The sequence below is a fragment of the Cetorhinus maximus genome, chromosome 1 (assembly GCF_964194155.1).
Source record: "Cetorhinus maximus chromosome 1, sCetMax3.hap1.1, whole genome shotgun sequence".
In the NCBI taxonomy this organism is placed as follows: Eukaryota; Metazoa; Chordata; class Chondrichthyes; order Lamniformes; family Cetorhinidae; genus Cetorhinus; species Cetorhinus maximus.
In genome coordinates this window covers 141,675,552-141,697,043 of record NC_135879.1, presented here as the reverse complement: position 1 = coordinate 141,697,043, position 21,492 = coordinate 141,675,552, and the positions used below count along the sequence as shown (strand labels likewise).

The window sequence follows — 21,492 nt, the reverse complement described above, 5'->3', positions numbered from 1 at the left end:
CTTACTCCTTATATTTCACAATGTTGACATCTCTAATAGTGACATATTAATCTGGTCCCTGATTGTCTATTTGGGGATGTTTTTTCATGTTTTGGTGCTATGCTACATTAAATAACAGGTGATACTTGCACATCATTTTTAACTTAGCTGGTTGTAAATTTACACAAGACCTAAAGATTAAGACTTGAGAAAAAACAAATCAATTGAAACACCTGCCTAATCATGGAAGTGCCCTACTCATTATTTCTTTTGTGGCTTGATACTTGCAGGCTTTTGCTATACATATATATTCACAAATTCATGGCAAAATCTTGGTAATTTAGATAAAATGGAAATGATACAAATCTAATTCTAAACAAAACATGTTCCTAGCACAGTCCCTCTTTCACAGCGATCAGTACAATGCCTTCAAATATTGATATAACTTTAAAATGATGCACATAATTTGATAGGGAGGGAACCTCATGAACTATTCCTTACCCCCATCAAGGAAGAGATTCGGCACCATTACATGGGAGAAGACTTGAATTCTGGACCCTTCTTAAGGAACTAAGGCAGCTTCTGTTAAGGGCAATAGTTCCTTCCTATTAGCTCTATCTAGGCTCATAATTTTATACACGTGAATTGCATCTCCCCTCATCCTCCTCTGTTTCAAAGAAAACAACCCCAGCCTATTCAATTTTTCCCCATAGATAAAGTTCTTTATTCCTGGCAACACCCTTTTAAATCTCCTCTGCACCCTCTGTAGCCCGATCACATCCTACCTTTAATGTGGTCATCAGAACTATATGCAGTACCCTAGCTGGAGCCTAACTAGTGTTTTATACAGTTCTACTATGACCTCCCTGCTCTTGTACTTGAAGCAGCAGATAATAAAAAAGTATCTCATATACCTGTCCTGCTACCTTCAGCGATCTGTGGCATGCAATGCAAGATCCCTTTGTTCCTCAACATTTCTCAGTACCCTACCATTTATTCTGTAGCCTTTTGACCCATTTGTCCTCCCCAAATGCATTACCTTGCACTTCTCCAGACTGAATTCCATTTGCCACTTTTCTGCCCACCAGTCCATTGATTTCATTCAGAGATAAAAGCAAAAAACTGCGGATGCTGGAAATCCAAAACAAAAACAGGAGCAGAAATACCTGGAAAAACTCAGCAGGTCTGGCAGCATTGGCGGAGGAGAGCACAGTTGACAATCTCGAGTTGAGGACTCGAAACGTCAACTGTGCTCTCCTCCGCTGATGCTGCCAGACCTGCTGAGTTTTTCTAGGTATTTCTGTTTCTGTTTTTGTTTTGTCATTGATTTCATTCTGCAGATTCTTCATTATCAACCACATGGCCAATTTTTGTATCATCTGAAAACTTAATCATGCCCCTTACATTTGTCTAAATCATTGATATATAACGAGAAATTCGAGGGGCCCAATGCTGTGCCCCTTTTTTAGTTTCTTCAAAGGCCCTACTCTTTCTTTAGTTATCCTCTTGCGCTTCATGTATTTATGCAACATATTTGGGCTATCCTTGATGTTACTTGCATGTAATTTTTCATGCCCTCTCTGCTTTCCTAATTTCCTTTTAAATTTTACCCCTCCAGGCATTTTGCAGTATTTAGCTCTTGCTATCTAATATAACCTTGTTTTTTTAAACCTCACCCTTCCCTGCATGCTCCTTGACATGCTGGGGGACCTAGATTTTTGTGACCCATCCTTTTTTTTTGTGGAAATATATTTGCTCTGAATCCTCACTATCTCCTCCTTGAATACCTTCAACTACCCTAACAGAAAGGAACATGGTTTTGTTTGTTGGACGCCAATCATTTCAGCCCCAGGATATGGCTGCTCAGGGTAGTGTCCTAGGCGCAACCATCTTCAGCTGCTGCTTCAATGACCTTTCCTCTATCATAAGGTCAGAAGTGGGGATGTTTGCCTATGATTGATCAGTGTTCAATAAAATTCACAGCTCCCCAAATACTTATGCAGCCCCTGCTCACATGCAGCAAAACCTGGACAACATTCGGGTTTGGGCTGATAAGTGGCAAGTAATATTTGTGCCACACAAGTGCCAGTCAATGACCATCTCCAACAAGAGAATCTAACTATCTTGCCCTCAAGTTCAACAGCATTACCATTGCTGAAGCCCTCACCATCAACATTTGGAGGTTGACCAGAAACTTAACTGAACCAGTCATATAAATACTGTAGCTATTAGAATTTTGCTCATCAATTTTTTAACTCTGGGTTTCCTTGCTCTTTTCACTAGTTAAGTGAATGAAAAGCTCTCTCCATTCTCATGTTCATACACGACTGTGTTTTTGGTTAATCATTGAATCACCTTGCCTAATGTATTGTGTTTTGGATTGGCATCAATCTTTTCTGATTGTGCTTTGAAATGTGTCAAAGGAGCTTTATAAATGCAAGTTGTTATTGATGCTGAAATTTTTACTTTAATATTTTTATAAAACTAGAGGCTCAGAATCGTGTCTGAGACCAGAGTTATGTTCTAGGGCATAACACTATAAATGGACTAGCTCAAGTAAATTTGTGTGAATAGTTTTACTGAACATTACTGAATAGGTTATGTGGTTTATGTAATTTTAATTTTCAAATGACTGTAACATTGATTGGAATACTTTTTAAAAAGAATTTAGCTAACGTATCAGAATTAAGTGTAAACATTCAAACATGGAATACCATGAACATCATTACACAGTGATGCCAACCCCACCATCTCATAAATCAAGAGGCAAACGCTTAAAAATTTAATTTATTTAAAAAAAATTGAGTTTTTTTCCCCCAAACATAAATCAATCTAGATTGACAGTTGCTTTATAAGCCTCATTAGTGCCTTAATTAATCTCTTAACAGGTCAGGACTCTTTATAAAAACTATAGCACTGAATTTGTATATGCTTTACAAAAAGCTATTTTTAAAAAAAATTCTACCAGTTATCTCAGTCCTCCCACCACAATAGAATGATATGGCGCAGGAGGAGGTCATTTAGCCTATTATGTTTGTGCCAGCTTTTTGGCAAAGTTATCCATTAGTCACACTTCCCTCCTCTTTGCTTAAAGCCCTGTGAATTATATCCCTTAAAGTACTTACTCAATTTCCTTTTTCCCAACCCACCATCCAAATTTTAAGCACTGCCTCTTGCTGGAGTAGTGATTCAACTAGTATCTCATTTAGGTAGCCTTCAGTTAGCTATTCAACATGAAGGACATCACAAATGAGGACAATGTTATTTAAACCCAATGTCCCCACACACAAACATTGCACACACGCAAACTTGTTCCTGTATGCACTTCCTGAGAGAGATTACAGGATGAATTATACAGGGCGCCGGCGTGACCCCCACCCCACTTCCTGGCTAAGAAGCCATTGGGGTGGAGGGAGCCCACCTTGGGGGGGAAAAAGCTGCCCTGCAGCTTTTAATTTAGGCTGGAGGTGGGGATTTCTACCCCTCAGACAGGAAGCCCCCCTTCAGAAAGCTGACTGCCAATTAGAGGTTGGCACCTCTCTCCATTACCAGTAGCGCCAGAGGGAGTGATGCCCACTGCCAGTACTAAACCCAGGTGATGAGGAGGTGGACTGCAATGGAACAGAACTTTACAAATGTTTTAGGGTTGGCTCTGGGAGTGGGGTGTGTGAGATCATGGGGGTGGAGGAGGACCTAGGGTGTGTTTAGACCTTGGGAGGCCCAGGTGCAGTTAAAGATCTCTGTCGCCTCCCCCCCTCCACCTGCCAGAGGTCCACCACCAGCCTCCACAGGAAACCCAGGTTGGCTGCTTGGCATGGGCCTCAACCATCACCAGCGAGTGGAGGCCCTTAAGTGGGCATTAATTGCTCACTTAAGGGCCTCAACTCGTCCACTGGCAGGTCAGCCACCTGATGCCAACCCCTGCTGCTGGTAAAATTGCAATAGGGGAGGGATGGATGGGTAGGTGATGGGAAGGCTGCCCACTGGATTTAATGAGCATCCCCACCTTCAAATCTGTCAGTAGGGAAGCGTTAAATCCAGCCCTATGAGATTGTCATACAGTTGCAGAATCTCTGTCAGGCCTTTCCGTAGCTTATTGGACAGTGTGGCCAACTGGGGCCCCTTGCACTTACTGGCTATATCTAGCAAACTGAGCACAGACACAGGAACAGAATTCAGGGCCGTTCTGACCTGAGCAGCTGAATAACCTGCTAAAAGCTCATTGTTTCAGGCCAAGACATGGACACTGGCCTGGAACCCACCTCTCCCACCCCCGCCAACTCCAATATATCATGGCCTCTGTATTTATTCAAACAACTTGGATGACTCATTGGTAATATGTGTGTGCTCCTTCCTGGAGATGTCTTCATAAACACTTCCACTTCTTCATATTTAAAAACTTTCTCAAACCTCATCTTTTTGATAAAACTTTGGTCATCTCTCCTAATGTGCCTGATAGCTTGTGTTTCTACACATCCGTTCCTTTTTTCTTTCCTTTCCCCTGCCCCCCACCCCACCCCCCGAGATATTTTATGTAAATTAAAATTATTATTTTTGTAAATGTCCTGCATGGTGAAATGCTGAGACACATAGTTCAGGAAGTTCCCAAACTTGGGTCTTGTCATCTTGGCCGTGCAGCAGTCAGAGCAGCAAATTGGCTTGGGTTAGTGGTAGTTCATGGAGGCCTGCCTCTTTGCTTGTCCCATGTTTGCAGAGTGGTGTCCCTCAACCTATATATAACCGATCATGTCTCTAATGGAGAGAGGTGCCTATGGTCCTTTGTGGACTATGGCTAATTGCAAAGTTACAGGAGAGAGGGAGAAAATATCAGCCAGGATTCCTGCACCTGATTATTATCCAATAACACCCAGAAACTAACAACATCACTGTGTTAGTTGATTTAAAAAAAACTGATGTATGATGGACTGTCATATCAAGTAGCCAATTAATGACTGGAACAATCTTCCACAAACCTTAACCCCCATGCCCTCTAAGGATTCATTTAAGGAAAACCTATTGAATTTTTTAAATTAAGTGCAATTGATGGTCACATTATTGTGCACCTTTTGTGAAAATTTCCAAGTGGAGAACTATGGAGAGAAACCTTACCAAATACCAAGCCAGTCATGCTCAATATGATGCAAGAAGAATGGACACTTGGGCAAGTTACCAGGAGATCACCAGCACCCATGGAACCAAATTATAGAATGAGGCACTGCCATCAAGAGGAGGAGAGCAAACCTGAGGGAACTCGCTCTTGCCCTCTTCCTCGGGCCTCCATCTTACACACAGCTGCAAGCTTCTGTATGCAGCTTCCACAAACTTCCCAACTCCACTGCCAATCTCACCTTACTTTTCAGCAGTAGCGTCCAGCAGAATCCCAAGATTTTAGAGACCTTTTGCAAGAGCACAAGAGAGACACAATTGTACCCAGAAATTACAAATTTTCTGATCAATTTAAGAGAGTTGGTGTGGCTGAGTACACTGCACAATTGACTAACAAAGCTCCAAATTTCTATCCCTTTGTAACTTCTGCTGGTTACCTCCTGGGGCCATTTTCCAATATCTGTTTATGCTCACTGATAACTGGTGTTGTTTCTATTTTCTGATCGTCTTCCCAGGCCCTGTACCCATTGGTTACCTGCCTGCTCTGCGTCAGTCAAAAACAGTTCTTTCTCAACAACTGGCACATATTCCTTCAGAATTGTCTGTCTCATTTAAAGGTAAGGAATGGGCAATGAGCAAAATCCATTTGATCAAAAAAAATGATAACTGTAGATTCCTTAACAAAAGTCTTCTGTAAAATGAAATTAATTCATGACAATCGGGTCAGAATGATTTTTGAGTTGAAGAATCAAGGCTAGCATGCATGGGAACCTGCTGGTCTTTGGGTGCAAGTCTCCAATCCAAATGCTGTAATCATAAGGAATGTGTAATTTTTAAAATGTTCTAATTGTCACATCCCCCCTCCTAATTTTCTTTTTGTTTTTTTGTATTCTGTTTAGCCAAAAATGGCTATTTTTTTGGCCAAACTCTTTTATTTTTTCATTGAGCCACAAGTAACAGGACAAAGTAAAAATCTAGAGAGAATTTTCCACTCTTTGATTTTCTGTTTATTCACCGTTACTTTGAACTGCTAAAAGATAAAAGTGACACCACTGGATTAACAACTAGCCTGAATTTTGACCCCTTGAGAGTAATGTTTAGTCCTCTTTAATGTACCGTATTGTTTATTGTACTTATTTTTGTTCCCATCAAATTTGTTGTGGATTTGAGTATTACTACAACTAAAATAGCCTGTGGACTTCCGAGTTTTTGGAGATGGCCTTTGCTGTGAATTCCAGACACAAGTTTCCCAGGAAACTCTTTCTGCATGCTCATCATTCCATTTATCCTTGCTGCTCCTTGTGGCTGTATATGTATATTCTGTCTTGTTTTGTCTTGTTGAACTCACTACTAACTCAACTGTGTCTTAATTTCTGCTTATATTTAGCATCAAGAAATCCCCTTGAGAGGGGAAAAATGCTTATGATGTGAATAGCATGTTTCATTATTTAAGTCATGTTTTCCAAAAATAACATTTTAAACATCCAGTTTAACTCCCAAGTTATGATGCTAGCAGTGCATTGCAGTGCTTTTTGTTATGTTTAACATGAGCTGTTCACATTGCTGTATGTTGTATTTGCATTTGTTCATCAGATGCTATTAAGAATTTACGTTTGTGCTTTGTTCCCCATCTAACACGCATGGACATCCCATTCTCATGCTTGTTTATGTTTTGCTGTCTTGAATTGCTTTATTCAGATGCCATCTAACAACAGTATCAGAAAACAAATAGAAACTTTGCAGGTGAGTATGCGTGCCAAAATCTCAAACATATACGGTCTAGAAAGTTAGTGATAAGCAGTTGGTATATAACAAAATATCTTCATACAGTTGTTTTTTGCACTCAACTGCAGACGAACATTCATTAAAATGCAGAGATTGTATTACACTTGTTAATCTCAATGAGAATGGCCTCACGTTTAATTGTGTGGAGTGACCTGAATAAAGTCTTCACCATTACTTCAATCACTAGCAAGAAATAGTGAAACTGAATAAAACTATATCACTAGTTTAATAATATGCATCAAAATAGATTGTTAATATACAGGTGCGAATAGTAAACCTTAATATTATCAAGCAATTAATATAATGGATTAAACCACTTGAGGTTTGAATCCTTTTAATAAATGTTTTACAGTGTTTTAAACCTGGTCTTCCTCTGTCCTTTTTCATAACTATGCTAAATTTAACTGAATTATGATCACGTGCAATTGGGGATGGCAATATGTGCTTTACCAGCGAATCCCACATCTGTGAATCAAAAAAAACTAATAGTTATATCTATCACTAAATTCTTAAACACTGTTGTTAGGAAGGGGTAGGTTTTTGACCCAGCCACAGGTGAAAGAATAGCAATGTAGTCCCAAGTCAGGATAGTGCGTGTCTTGGAGGGAAGCTTGCAGGTGGTGGTGTTTCCATGCGCCTGCTGCCCTTGTCTTTCCACTTGAGAAAAGTCATGGCAAAGTGCTGTCAAAGAAGCTTTTACGTCTTAGGGAGTGAATGGTGGATGGGGTGCCAATCAAGCTAGCTACTTTGCCTTGGATGGGGTCGAGCTTTTTAGATGTTTTTGGAGCTGGACTCTTCCAAGCAAGTGGAGAGTATTCCATCAGACTTGTGACCTGTCTATGCTTTAAAGATGGTGGTCAGGCTTTGTGGGTCAGGAGGTGAGTTACTTGCAGCAGAATTCTCAGCCTCTGACCAGCTCTTGATGTCACAGTATTTGAGGCTAGTTAATGGTAACCCCTGGGATGTTGATGGTGGGGAATTCAGCGATGGTAATGCCATTGAACATCTAGGGGAAATAGTTAGATTCTCTGTTGTTGGAGTGGTTATTGCAGGCACATGTATAGTGCATATATTACTTGCTACTTATCCAGTATGGATTTGGGCTGATTTTATGGGAAAATATGTAGAATATAAATGATTTAATGGTGAATCTATGTAAAACCTTAGTGCAACCACAGTTGGATAATAGTGCAGTTTCTGAAAATCCCCCTCTGTTGTTCACCAGCTTGTCCTGCAAGAAAACTGGGTGGATGTTGGTGTGTGGCATGCTGAAGGGATGTGATGATTTTTGTGGCAATTTAGCATATATGTGTGTGTGAAAGAAACTAGTGGGGTACAGGAACTAGTAATTATGAAAGTATTAGCAGGTCCACAGTTTCCAAATGAAAGCAGAAATAGGTACATTGAAATTCATAACATAAGAAATAGGAGTAGGCCTTTGGTCCATCGAGCCTGCTCTGCTATTCACTAAGATCATGGATCTGAAAATTCTACCTCTTCGATTAAACCTTCTACTTCCAGTGTTGAGTTGGACCCTGACTTTGGCTTTGCTTTGTAAGTGTTTTATTTAAACTTGGTTTGTAAATGCACTCTGAGTCATTGATCTTTCCTTGATTCTCTGCAATCTTGAGGTTCCTTATCCCCAAACACAATTGACTTGATGGCCAACTCACACACCTTTGACTGCAAAATTGAATAAGGAGGTAAATGAAGGTGTTCTGTCCTCCACAAACTTGAGGTCATCCAGAGCTTTACTGCCCGTGACTGACTTGCACCAATTCCCGTTCACTCATTATCCCATGCTCTCTTACCTATATTGACTCCTGGTTAAGCAAAGCCTCTTTTAAAATTCTCACCTTTGTTTTCAAATCCTACATGGCCTCACCCCTTCCTATCTCTGTAATCTTCTCCAGTCCTACAACCCTCCAAAATATCTGCACCCCTCTGATTCTGGCCTCTTGAACAGTCCTGATTTTAATTGTCCCACAGTTGGTGGCTGTGCTGTCAGCTGCTAAGGCTTTTAGGTTTGGAGCGCCCTCTCTAAACCTCTCTGTCTCTCTATGTTTCATTTTTCCTTTAACTTGTTCTTTAAAACCTAGCTGTTTGACTGAACTTTTGGTTATCTATCTCCTTAGTGGCTCGTTGTCAAATTGTGTTCTATAATGTTGCTGTGAAGCAGTGTAGTGATCTGCATAAGGGCAGGTCCTCTGCTCATTTCTTCATGCCGCGCAGCCTTATGCTTTCCTCTTAAGTTGCTCGTAAGAGCCTAGCAGTTTCAACTTCAATGAACAATATGACTAGGGAAAACAAGACACAAGGTGGGTTTCCTGTTGGCTTCTGCACGTGTGCTTAGGTTCTAGCTCTTCCGCTATCACCACCAAAAATTCGCTGGCTCCACTGTTTGCCATGGCTGTGTAGTGCCTTAGGTCATTTTATTATGTTACAGTGCTGTGTAACTACCAGTCGTCGTTGATGGTAAAACAGTGCTGTCATTTGTAAATACTTCCATAAGCTTGAAAAGAAAGACCTCAGATACTTCTGTATTGAGTAAAATGATCTATACTTAACCAAATTATTTAAACCCTACAATGAAGAAGACTGGTTTACACTAACTGTAAAAAGTGCAATATTTTTTGGCTGAGCTGTGCATCTTTACAAAGGGTTACAAACTTCAAGGGTTATTGATTAGCATACACTTGTAGGTTTTAACATGCACTTTGTGCACTGAAAATTTAAATCAAGACCTGATTGTCAGTGCATCAATTTCTGAGCAATGGAGCGGAAGTGACATACACCCTAGGCGCAGCCCATCATCTCCTGAGACGGACGGATGCCAGTAATAATAATAATAGAGAAGGAAATAAATGAAACAAAACAAATCTGCAGAAAAAGGAGGTTACTTCCTGTGTAGTTTAAAGTTTCTTTGTTCCAGTATCAAAATGTTTACAGATTTCTTGTATATCTGTCTTTTACCTGCACTGGTGTTAATAATGTTTTGTGTGGAAAGTGCATGTCCATGGTACTAACTAGTTAGCTGTTGTCTTCTGGCTTTTGAAACATTTCCATTGTTTCTTCCTATAGAATAAAGACCCCAAGATGTCTCGGGTTGCACTGGAATCACTGTATAGGTTGTTATGGGTTTATGTAATCAGAATTAAATGTGAAAGCAACACTGTAACACAAAGGTGGGTACAGACATACAAGTTTATTTAAAAAGGTCAACGAATTGTATTGAACACTAGTGTTCTTAGACAAGATGTCATCTTAACAATAGTATCAGAAATTTTGCATAAGGAAGAAAATTGTCTTTCACTAACATAACTAAACCTCTAACGCTGCAGTGATCTTTGATATTTTTATCCAATTATAAAGCATTTACTTGACTGAAATACAAGTAGAGTATCTCAAATACGGCTACCTGAAAACCAACGGTGTCTGAAAACCGGACATTTTTTTTCTCGCACTCCAGCGAACCTTGACTCCACCTGACCCAGTCCAGATTTGGCAGAGGCTATTGACCTCACCCAGGAAGAACAGAAGACTCTTGTAGAATCCAATAGATAGAAAGCTATGCATTGTACTTGGGATCAGGACTTTTGCTTAATCTTGCAACAGTAGAGTTTTGATGTCATTAAGGCCACCCAAGTAGAAACCCACAGGCTTAAATTTAAACATTGCACTTGATTCCCAAAAGCCTTTTAAGTACCATGGGCAGTGTTTTTTATTTATTCATTCATAGGATGTCGGTGTCGCTGGCTAGGCCAGCATTTATTGCCCATCCCTAATTGCCCTTGAGAAGATGGTGAGCTATCTTCTTGAACTGCTGCAGTCCATGTGTCGTAGGTATACCCACAGTGCTGTGAGGGAGGGAGTTCCAGGATTTTGACCCTGCAACAGTGAACGAATGGCGATATATTTCCAAGTCAGAATGGTGAGTTGCTTGGAGGGTAACTTTTAGGTGGTAGTGCTCTCATGTGTCTGCTGTCCTTGTCCTTCTAGATGGTTGCAGTCGTGGGTAGCTGTCTAAGGAGGCTTGGTGAGTTCCTGCAGTGCATCTTGTGGATGGTACACATTGTTGCCACTGTGCGTCGGTGGTGGTTGGAGTGAATGTTTGTGGATGGGGTGTCAATCAAGTGTGCTGCTTTGCCCTGGATGGTGTTAGGCTTCTTCAGTGTTGTTGGAGCTGCACTCATCCAGGCAAGTGAAGAGTACCCCATCACATTTCTAACTTGTGCTTGGGAGATGTGGACAGGCTATGGAGAGTCAGGAAGTGAGTTACTCACTGCAGGATTTCAAGCCTCTGACCTGCTCTTGTAGCCACAGTATTTATATGGCTACTGCAGTTCAGTTTCTGGTCACTTTTTTTTTTCAATTCATTCATGGGATGTGTGCTTCGCTGGCTGGGCCAGCATTTATTGCTCACCCTAGTTGCCCTTGAGATGGTGGTAGTGAGTCTTCTTGAACCGCTGCAGTCCATGTGGTGTGGGTACACCCACAGTGCCGTTAGGAAGGGAGTTCCAGGATTTTGACACAGCGACAGTGAAGAGACGGTGATATGTTTCCAAGTCAGGATGGTGATTGACTTGGATGGGAACTTCCAGGTGGTGGTGTTCCCATCTATCTGCTGCCCTTGTACTTCTAGATGGTAGTGGTCATGGGTTTGGAAGGTGCTACGAATGAGCCTTGGTGATTTCCTGCAGTGCATCTTGTAAATGGTACACACTGCTGCTACTGTGCGTTGGTGGTGGAGGGAGTGAATGTGGTGCCAATCAAGCGGGCTGCTTTGTCCTGGACGGTGTCAAGCTTCTTGAGTGTTGTGGGAGCTCCACTCATCCAGGCAGGTGGGGAGTATTCCATCACACTCCTGACTTGTGCCATGTGGATGGTGGACAGGCTTTGGGGAGTAAGGACGTGGGTTAGTCGTTGCACTATTCCTAGCCTCTGATCTGCTCATGTAGCCACAGTATTTATATGGCTAGTCCAGTTGAGTTTTTGGTCAGTGGTAATCCCCAGGATGTTGATAGTGGGGGATTCAGTGATGGTAATGTCTTTGAACATCAAGGGGCGATGGCTGGATTCTCTCTTGTTGGAGATAGTCATTGCCTGACACTTGTGTTTTGCGAATGTTACTTGCCACTTGTCATCCAAAGCCTGGATATTGTCCAGGTCTTGCTGTAATTGGACATAGACTGCTTCAGTGTCACAGGAGTTGCAAATGGTGCTGAACATTGTGCAATCATCAGCGAACATCTCCACTTCTGACCTTATGATGGAAGGAAAGTCATTGATGAAGCAGCTGAAGATGGTTGAGCCGAGGACACTACCCTGAGGAACGCCTGCAGTGATGTCCTGGAGCTGAGATGACTGACCTCCAACAACCACAGCCATCTTCCTTTGTGCTAGGTATGATTCCAACCAACGTGGATTTTTCCCCCTGATTCCCATTGACTCCTGTTTTGCTAGGGCTCCTTGATGCCACACTTGCTCAAATGCTGCCTTGATGTCAAGGGCAGTCACTCTCACCTCACCTTGGTAGTTCAGCTCTTCTGTCAATGTTTGAACCAAGGCTGTAATGAGGCCAGGAGCTGAGTGGCACTGGTGGAAACCAAACTGGGCGTCAGTGAGTAGGTTATTGCTAAGCAAGTGCTGCCTGATAGCACTGTTGATGACCCCTTCCATTACTTCACTGATGATCGAGAGTAGACTGATAGGGCAATAATTGGCTGGGTTGGATTTGTCCTGCTTTTTGTGTACAGGACGCACCTGGGCAATTTGCCACATAACCGGGTAGATGCCAGTGTTGTAGCTGTACTGGAACAGCTTGGCTAGGGGCGTGGCAAGTTCTAGAGCACAAGCCTTCTGTACTATTGCTGGAATATTGTCAGGGCCCATTGCCTTTGCAGTATCCAGTGCCTTTAGCTGTTTCTTGATATCACGTGGAGTGAATCAAACTGGCTGAAGACTGGCATCTGTAATGTGGGGGACTTCCGGAAGAGGCCAAGATGGACCATCCATTCCGGCTGATGATTGTTGCAAATGCTTCAGCCTTACCTGTTGCACTGATCTGCTGGGGTCCCCCATCATTGAGGATGGGGATATTTGTGCAGCTTGCTCCTCCAGTGAGTTGTTTGATTGTCCACCACCATTCACGACTGGATGTGGCAGGACTGCAGAGCTTAGATCTGATCCAGTGGTTGTGGGATCGCTTAGCCCTGTCTATCACTTGCTGCTTATGCTGTTTGGCACGCAAGTAGTCCTGTGTTATAGCTTCACCAGGTGGACACCTCATTTTTAGATATGCCTGGTGCAGCTCCTGGCATTTCCTCCTGCACTCTTCATTGAACCTGGGTTGATCCCCTGGCTTGATGATAATGATAGAGTGGGGGATATGCTGGACCATGTGGTTACAGATTATGTTCGAGTACAATGCTGCTGCTGATGGCCCACAGCGCCTCATGGATGCTCAGTCTTGAGTTGCTAGATCTGTTCGAAATCTATCCCATTTAGCACGATGGTAGTGCCATACAACATGATCGAGGGTATCCTCAATGTGAAGGTTGGACCTCGTCTCCACAACGTCTGTGAGCTGGTCACTCCTACCGTTATGGCCATGGACAGATGCATCTGCGGCAGGCAGGTTGGAGAGGATGAGGTCAAGTATGTTTTTCACTCTTTTTGGTTCCCTCACCACCTGCTGCAGACCCAGTTTAGCAGCTATCTCCTTCAGGACTTGGCCAACTCGGTCAGTAGTGGTGCTCCCCAGCCACTCTTGGTGGTGGGCATTGAAGTCCCCCACCCAGAGTACATTCTACACACTTGCCACCCTCAGTGCTTCCCCAAGTGGTGTTCAACATGGAGGAGCACTGATTGATCAGCTGAGGGAGGGCGTTACGTGGTAATCAACAGGAGGTTTCCTTGCCCATGTTTGACCTGATGCCATGAGACTTCATGAGACTTCATGGGGTCCAGAGTCGATGTTGAGGACTCCCAGGGCAACCCCCTCTAGACTGTCTACCACTCTGCCGACACATCTGGTAGGTCTGTCCTGCTGGTGGGACAGGACATACCCAGGGATGGTGATGCTGGAGTCTGGGACATTATCTGTAAGACACAATGCCATGAGGATGACTGTGTCAGGCTGTTGCTTGACTAGTCTGTGAGAAACCTCTCCCAATTTTGGCACTAGCCCCCAGATGTTAGTAAGGAGGACTTTGCAGGGTGGACAGGGCTGTGATTGCCGTTGTCGTTTCCAGTCCCTCGGTCGATGCTGGGTGGTCCATCCGGTTTCACTCGTTTTTTGTGACTTTGTAGCGGTTTGTTACAACTGAGTGGCTCGCTAGGCCATTTCAGAGGGCATTTAAGAGTCAACCACAATGCTGTGGGTCTGGAGTCACGTGTAGGCCAGACCAGGTAAGGACAGCAAATTTCCTTCCCTAAAGGACATTAGTGAACCAGATAGGGTTTTTACTTCAATCAACAACGGTTTCATAGTCATCATTAGACTTTTAATTCCAGATTTTTATTGAATTCAAATTCCGCCATCTGCCATGGTGGGATTCCAACCCGGGTCCCCAGAGCATTACCCTGGGTCTCTAGATCACTAGTCCAGGGACAATACCACTATGCCACCACCTAAAACCCAGGATGTTGATAGTGGGCAATTCAGCAATGATAATGCCATTGAATGTCAAGCGATGGTTAGATTCTCTCTTGTTGGAGATGGTCATTGCTTGGCACTTGCATAGCACGAATGTTACTTGCCACTTGTCAGCCCAAGCCTGGATATTGTCCAAATCTTTCTGCATTTGGACATGGACTGCTTCAGTATCTGGTTCAGTATCTGTCAAGAAGGTTGCCTTCTAGCAGCTGGCCCAAGTCAGTTCAAAGAAAGTTATTAAAGAGTACTGTATAATCTTGCATGCATAAAAAACAAATAGGTTTTTTTTACAGCTGTGGGGTATTTTTAACATCATTTCAATTTTATTGATCTTTTGTTATTTTAAACATATACAGATGTAGGGAGTGGAGGAGGTATGAGTTTTGAAATCCAATGCGTGAGAAGTGAATTAATATCAGCAGTGACATGGCCATTAACCTAAAATGCTTCGCAATCATATCAGTTGGTTTTCCTGTGTCGCGTATTCACTGAATTAAGGCATTCTGATATTTTCCCCCCCAAAATCACCAAGTTCTAAAATCCGGCACAGACTCGGTCCTGAGGTTGCTGGATTGGAGGTACTCTACCTGTATTTCATAAGTAGTGTAACATTAAGCTCCTTTTAAAATACAAAGAAAACATGTGGAATGTTTCCACATAACAGATTGTGTGCCAAATGCTAAGGACATGATGGACCTAACTGAAATCTTTAGAGTAGGGTTATGGGCTCTGCTCTTAAAGATGTGGTTGCACTTTGGAAGTCTCAGTGATTGACCTATATTCTATATTTTCATGTTTGTTTGACATGATTTAAAACAAAGGGTGGTATGTTTAATCTCAACTCATTCAATAACAATGAAGAACAACAAAAACAGAAAATGCTGGAAAAACTCAGCAGGTCTGGCAGCGTCTGTGGAGAAAGAAAGAGAGTTAACGTTACGAGCCTGTAAGAACCTTCTTCAGAGCAGGGGTCTGAAGAAGGGTCATACGGACTCGTAATGTTAACTCTGTTTCTCTCTCCACAGACGCTGCCAGACCTGCTGAGTTTTTCCAGCATTTTCTGTTGTTTCAGATTTCCAGCATCCGCAGCATTTTGATTTTACCTTAATGAAGAACAGCAGTTGTTTACAAATATTTAAAAGCTAAGAGTGCACAATCAAGGCAATTTTTAAAATGTTTTAGTACCTACATTATGAAGAACTGCCTAGTTTTGTGTTTTTTATTTTGCTTGTTAATTTACTAATGTGCGGCAAATTCTTTGGTAGTCAAAAAGTAATCTTTTTGAAAGGAACAATACTTCTTTAAAAATGTTCTACATATCTAATGAGTAACCCATACATACCTAATGAATAACCTATCTTATCTAAGTTCAGCCACAGAGAAATCAGTCCCATATTTTCAAAGTAGATTGCTTATCAATGGTTTTTTTAATTTGTAAAGTTTTAATAGCTCGAATTACCTTTGCTTGCAATGTTCATAGACACCATTGGGCAGCTAATAGCTTTCTTTATGGAGTGTTTAGGCATTTTGTACATAGGTTCATCCTTCAAATCATTCATCTTTCTTGAAATTTTTTTTCCTTTTTTTGGATGAGTTGTACGTTTTTTGTAAATTGTGTCCATTCTGGTATTGATCCATTTTTAATCCACATTTTTCAATTCTGACTCTTTAAACAGTCGCCTTTTGAGCATTGTATCAGCACTTTTCCCCAAAGGCTCCCGCAGTGTGGTCCCCCGTGACACGCCTCTGAATATATTTGTCAAGATCATCCAATTTATTGCTCAGGTATGATTTAGGTAGTAATATTTATGGTGTAGTTCTGTATTATCCGTAAGGTTTTTGACTTTGATATTTGCATAATAAAATCTAAACAAAATATTGAAATTTCATGACCTGGCATAACATTTCTACCCTTCATTCCCTTAAGCTTTTTATTTTTTTAAATTTCTGAAAATTTCGGGTGTGTATCAATCTATATGCATGCTCAGGACACCTGCTTCCTGGAGACAGTATCCGTTAAGCTTTTTATTTTTGTAATGTTTCTGAATATTTCATGTGTGTGTTTGTATGTGTGTGTGTATGTACATATGTGCGCGCACACACACACGTACTCACTCTCACTCACCTCTCTCACTCACTCACTCGCCCTTCCTTCTTGGAGGATATTTGAGTTTGTACGGCCATCCATCCAGGTGACACATAGATCTTTCGTAGGCAGAGCCGATGGTATGTCTTGAGCTTTCGCAGGTGTTCGTGATATGTCACCCAGGGTTTACAACCGTAGAGAAGTGCCAAGAGGTAGACTGCGACCTCTGTACCCAGCCGCTGGTGTTGGTTAGTGAAGACTCATCAGAGCAGCTTCCCAAAGGAGGAGTTCAAACACTGGATCCTGTGCAGGATCTGCAAGGCTATGGTCCCTGACTTGGCTACAAGGCTACTGAGATTGCAGAAGTAGTCAACTGCCTCCAGGTGGCAACCCACAGCTGTGATAATGGTGGGATTTGGTGCGAGCCCTGGTTTTGACTGGAAGTGAACTTTGACTTATTGGCATGTAGCCCTAGGGCTTGATACGTTTCTTCAAACAGGTCAAAGGTGGCCTGCAGCTTGTCTTGTGTGTGTGCGTGTGTGTGTGTGTGCGTGCGTGTGTGCGTGTGTGTGTGTGTGTGCGCGTGCGTGCGCCAGGATAACTCATCCACATATGTGTGCAAGACTTTGATCTTTGCTTTCAGTCTTTGGAGGTTGAAAAGCTTCCCGTTGAACTTGGACTCATTTTGGACCCTGGGCGGGAAGGCGTCCATGACCATGTTGAGGAAGGCCACTAGGAAGATGGAGAAAGGGGTGGACGCAAACACACATCCTTGCTTGACGCCAGTTCTGATAGGAAAGGCATCTGACTCCAGTCCATTGTAGAGTACAGTAGCCGTCATTTCGTCATGGAGAAGGAGCACATCCTCAATTTCTGTATTTCTGCGGATAGCGGATGTGGCTTAGGATCTTCCAGAGAGGTTCCCAGTTGACTGTGTTAAAAGCCTTCGTCAGATCGATAAAGGACATCTAGAGAGCTACATATGAACACAAGCATCCTTCAAGAGTGGCAACTGTGCTGGAAAGGCCATTGCATAATGCCAAACGTTTGCTTTCGCGGCGCACTCTCTACCCCCAACTTGTGACTTGTCAAAGATCACAGGACGGTCAGCGGAAGCATTTCAAAACACTCTGAAAGCTTACGTGAAGATGATTGGCTTTGACCTCAACAGCTGGGAAGAGAGTGCACTGGACCGCCCACGGTGGTGAGCCCTGCTTCACCAAGGTATACTGATTTTGAAGCAGGGCAGATGACAAAGTCCGAAGTCCGTGAGCAAAAAGAAAGCTCAAGAAGATGTGCATCTCTTCATCGACCGTTGACTGGCCCAAAGTGGAATGTGGATTTTGGATTTTTATTTCCTCGTTAAGCCATTTTTGCCTTAGCCTTTTGCTTTCCCTTTTCACCTCCTTTACCTTACACTGACTTCACCCCTATCTCTGACAGCCTCTCTCTCTTTCTCTCCCTCTTTTTCTCCCTTTCTCTCTCCCTCTCTTGACTCTAGGACCCTGTGGCAAGCATCCTCCTCGCTCCAAGGGACTGCCATTATTATTTTTACTGACAAGCATATACACTTTGTTTAATATAGTGCTGTTATGCTGTAAATCTGTACTGTCATTGTGATGAAATTATACTGGGCATTGTTATACATGTTTACGTAATCACTTTTGATTGATTTGTAATGTGTTACTCCATTGGAAACAACCTGCTATTTTGGCCACAATTTTTAGTGGCGGTTTACCTGCCGTACCAAAAACCCTATAATAGCATGTTACACACCCAATTTGCATATGTGGGAAAGTCTCGGGCAGGGGTCAAAACTTTTTTTTCACAGCATCTTTAGTTTTCCTGGGGACCAACTTTTTGGTTTTCGGGGACTCCTTTCATATTCCCTCAGTGGACTAGTGAGGTCATAGCTAAAGAATTTTAATTGCCTATGCACAAAGCTAGAAGATTTCACGCAGGCAGTTACTACCCTTTTTACTTCATTAAGACAGAGAAGATACACAAAAAGATTCCTCAGCCATATCAAGCCTAATCTTTTGAGAGAACTAGCCAACCCACCGCCGCACCCAAGATCATTGTTCCAGCATTAATTACGTCTTACTGCACAATGAACCAACAAATAAATAAAGTAGTTAAGAATCATTTTGAAAAGTTAAAAGGGGATGTCAATTCACTGAGTCAACATAACATCAGCCTTTAAAGAGGCAAAAAACCTAAAAGATTTATCAATCAGAAACAGAGGACACAAGCTATCCCATTTTCCAACCCTACCCCTGACTCATTCACTCAGCAAGTCCACTTCTGAACCCTTGCAGTCTCTCTGACCCTCTTGGAGTGTCTCTCTCTCTCTCTCTCCCTCTCTCTCTCAGACACTTCCTTGGAGTTTTCCTTGTGTGTCTCTCACACACACACGTCCCCTTGAAAGGTCTCACTGTCACCCACTCCAGCTCTCACACTTTGACCCTGTTGCCATTTTCAAATGGCTGCGTTGCCAACACTGCTGAGTCATTTGATGCCACTGGTTGTGGTTCTGGGACCAATTGGACTGGGAAGTTGCGGCTGCTTCTGGAGCTGGCCAACTTGATACAGGCACCAGGAGGCCAGGCATCAGCAGCTGGGGTGAGGGGACCTGGGGGAGTCTGGCTTTCATTCCTCCCTCGGTCTTTCTGGCAGCACTGTCTCTGGGTTTATTATGCGTGTACCGGGGTGAGGGTGGTGCCTGGGTTCCCAGTTATTGCCTTAATATAAAGGCAAAATACTGCAGATGCTGGAAATCTGAAACAAAAACAAAAAATGCTGGAAAAACTCAGCAGGTCCAACAGCATCTGCAGAGAGAAAGAAAGAGTTAACGTTTTGAGTACGTATGACTCTTCAGCGTTCTGAAGAAGAGTCATACGGACTCACAACGTTAACTTCTATTGTCCAGAAACCCAGCAGTTATGTCCACCTCCAGCCTGTCAGTCTCCACCAGCACAAACCCAGCTGGAGTTTGCAGGGCAGGTATGAGGGCACCTAATTAGCGTGGGGCAGACAAGATCAAGTACTTTTCTATGCAAAAGAATCTTGGAAAGAGATAGCAGAGGCATTACCACACACATTTAATAGTTCATCAGAAAAAGGAATAGTACGAGAGGACTAGCAGATAGTTGATGTAACTCCTATATTTAAGATGGGCGAAAGAAAATGCTCAGGAATGAGCAACCAGTCAGCTTAACATTGGTGGTAAGAAAAATAATGGAATCCCTACTAAAGGATAAAATAGAAGAACATGTAGAAACAAAAAAATAGCATAATGAATAGTCAGCATGGATTTCAAAAGGGAAAATCTTGCTTGATCAACCGTGAATTTTTTGAGGAGCTTACACAGAGAGTGGATAATTGTCATTTAATTTGATGTAATTTACCTGGATTTTCAAAAGGCCTTCAGTAAGGTGCCCCATAATAGACTAATGAATAAGGTCAGAGAATGTGGAGTCGGGACAAGTGGCAGAATGGGCATATAATTGGCAAATCAAGTCCAACACTGATATATGTGAGCTAGTACATTTGGTAGGCAGAATAGAGATGTCATTTATTACTTGGAAGGTACAAGTCTAGGTGGGGTAGAGGAAGAAAAGGATCTTGGAGTACAAATACACCAATCACTAACAGTTGAGCCACAGGTTAGCAAGGCCATAAAAATGTAAACCAAGCACTTTATTTCTAGAGAGTTAGAATTGGAAAGGGGGTAAGTAATGCTAAACCTGTATTGAACTTTGTTTATACCAAAGGAGTACTGCGTGCAGTTCTGGTTGCTATATTGTAAAAAGAATATAGAGGCACTGGAGAATTCAGACAAGATTTACAAAGATGATACCAGAAATGTGTAGATATACATATCAGGGAAGGATTGACAGGCTGAGTATATTCTCTTGGAAAAAAGATTGATGGATGACCTAGTGGAGGTCATTAAAATTATGAAAGGTTTTGATGAAGGGGATCAAGAGAGAATGTGTCCTCTTGTGGGGAGAAGCTTAACTAGAGGCCATCAATATATGATAGTCATCAAGAAATCCAATAGGGAATTCAGAAGAAATGTCTTTACTCAAAAAGTGGTGTGAACACACCACAGGGAGTGGTTGAAGCAATGTTATGTTATTAGAACATTGGTTAGACCACACAGGGAGCACTGTAAGCAGTTCTGGTCTTCATATTATAAAAAGGATATAAGAAATGCTGGAGAAGATAGAAAAATGATTTACTAGGATGATACCTGAGCTGCAAAGGTTGTCAGGAAAGATTAAACAGGTTGGGACTGTTTCTCTCAAAAGCAGAAGACTGAGGGTTTGCTAGTGTAGAGGTAGCAAAGATGTTTCCACACTCAGGAGACCAGAATTGGAACAAGAAACATAAAATAGGCCTTAATAAATCCAAGGTGAGGGAGAAATATCTTTACCCAGAGAGTGGCTAGAATGTGGAACTCGCTACCACAAAGAATAGTTGAGGTAACTGATACAGGTGTATTTAAGAGGAAGCTGGATAAAAATGTGAGGAAACAGCGAATAGATGGATATTTTGATAGTTAAATGAAGTAGGGTAAGAGGCCCTCAGGCAGAGCGTAAACACCGACATGGGCCTGTTGACCTCATGGCATGTTTCTGTGCTGTAAATACTGTGTAACTATGTAATAACAAACTTGAAGATGAACTCTACAAGTATAAGCACACATGGAATTTCGACTGTCTTGTGTTTGTTTCAACAACAGGAGCGGCTTGATTTTGCAATGAAAGAAATTATATTCGATCTACTTTGTGTTGGAAAGCCGTCAAAAACATTTGCCATTAATCCAGAGGTAAGACTATTGACTAATTAATCTATTTTTCCTATGTTAATGGCT

At 42.2% G+C, this 21,492-nt stretch overlaps 1 protein-coding gene across 12 annotated transcripts in view; it reads left to right on the top strand.

Moving 5' to 3' along the window:
• The window catches only part of fryl (furry homolog, like), a 594,162-nt gene that overhangs the window by 284,297 nt on the left and 288,373 nt on the right, over nucleotides 1-21,492 (top strand). For 9 of the 12 annotated variants that reach the window (XM_078547597.1, XM_078547607.1, XM_078547555.1 and 6 more), the window contains 5 exons: nucleotides 5,601-5,702; nucleotides 6,784-6,828; nucleotides 9,952-10,055; nucleotides 16,204-16,312; nucleotides 21,361-21,447. In XM_078547597.1, coding sequence (XP_078403723.1) covers nucleotides 5,601-5,702; nucleotides 6,784-6,828; nucleotides 9,952-10,055; nucleotides 16,204-16,312; nucleotides 21,361-21,447 — 447 coding nt within the window. The remainder of the gene's footprint in view (nucleotides 1-5,600; nucleotides 5,703-6,783; nucleotides 6,829-9,951; nucleotides 10,056-16,203; nucleotides 16,313-21,360; nucleotides 21,448-21,492) is intronic. The other 3 variants (XM_078547572.1, XM_078547635.1, XM_078547641.1) reach the window with 1 other exon arrangement.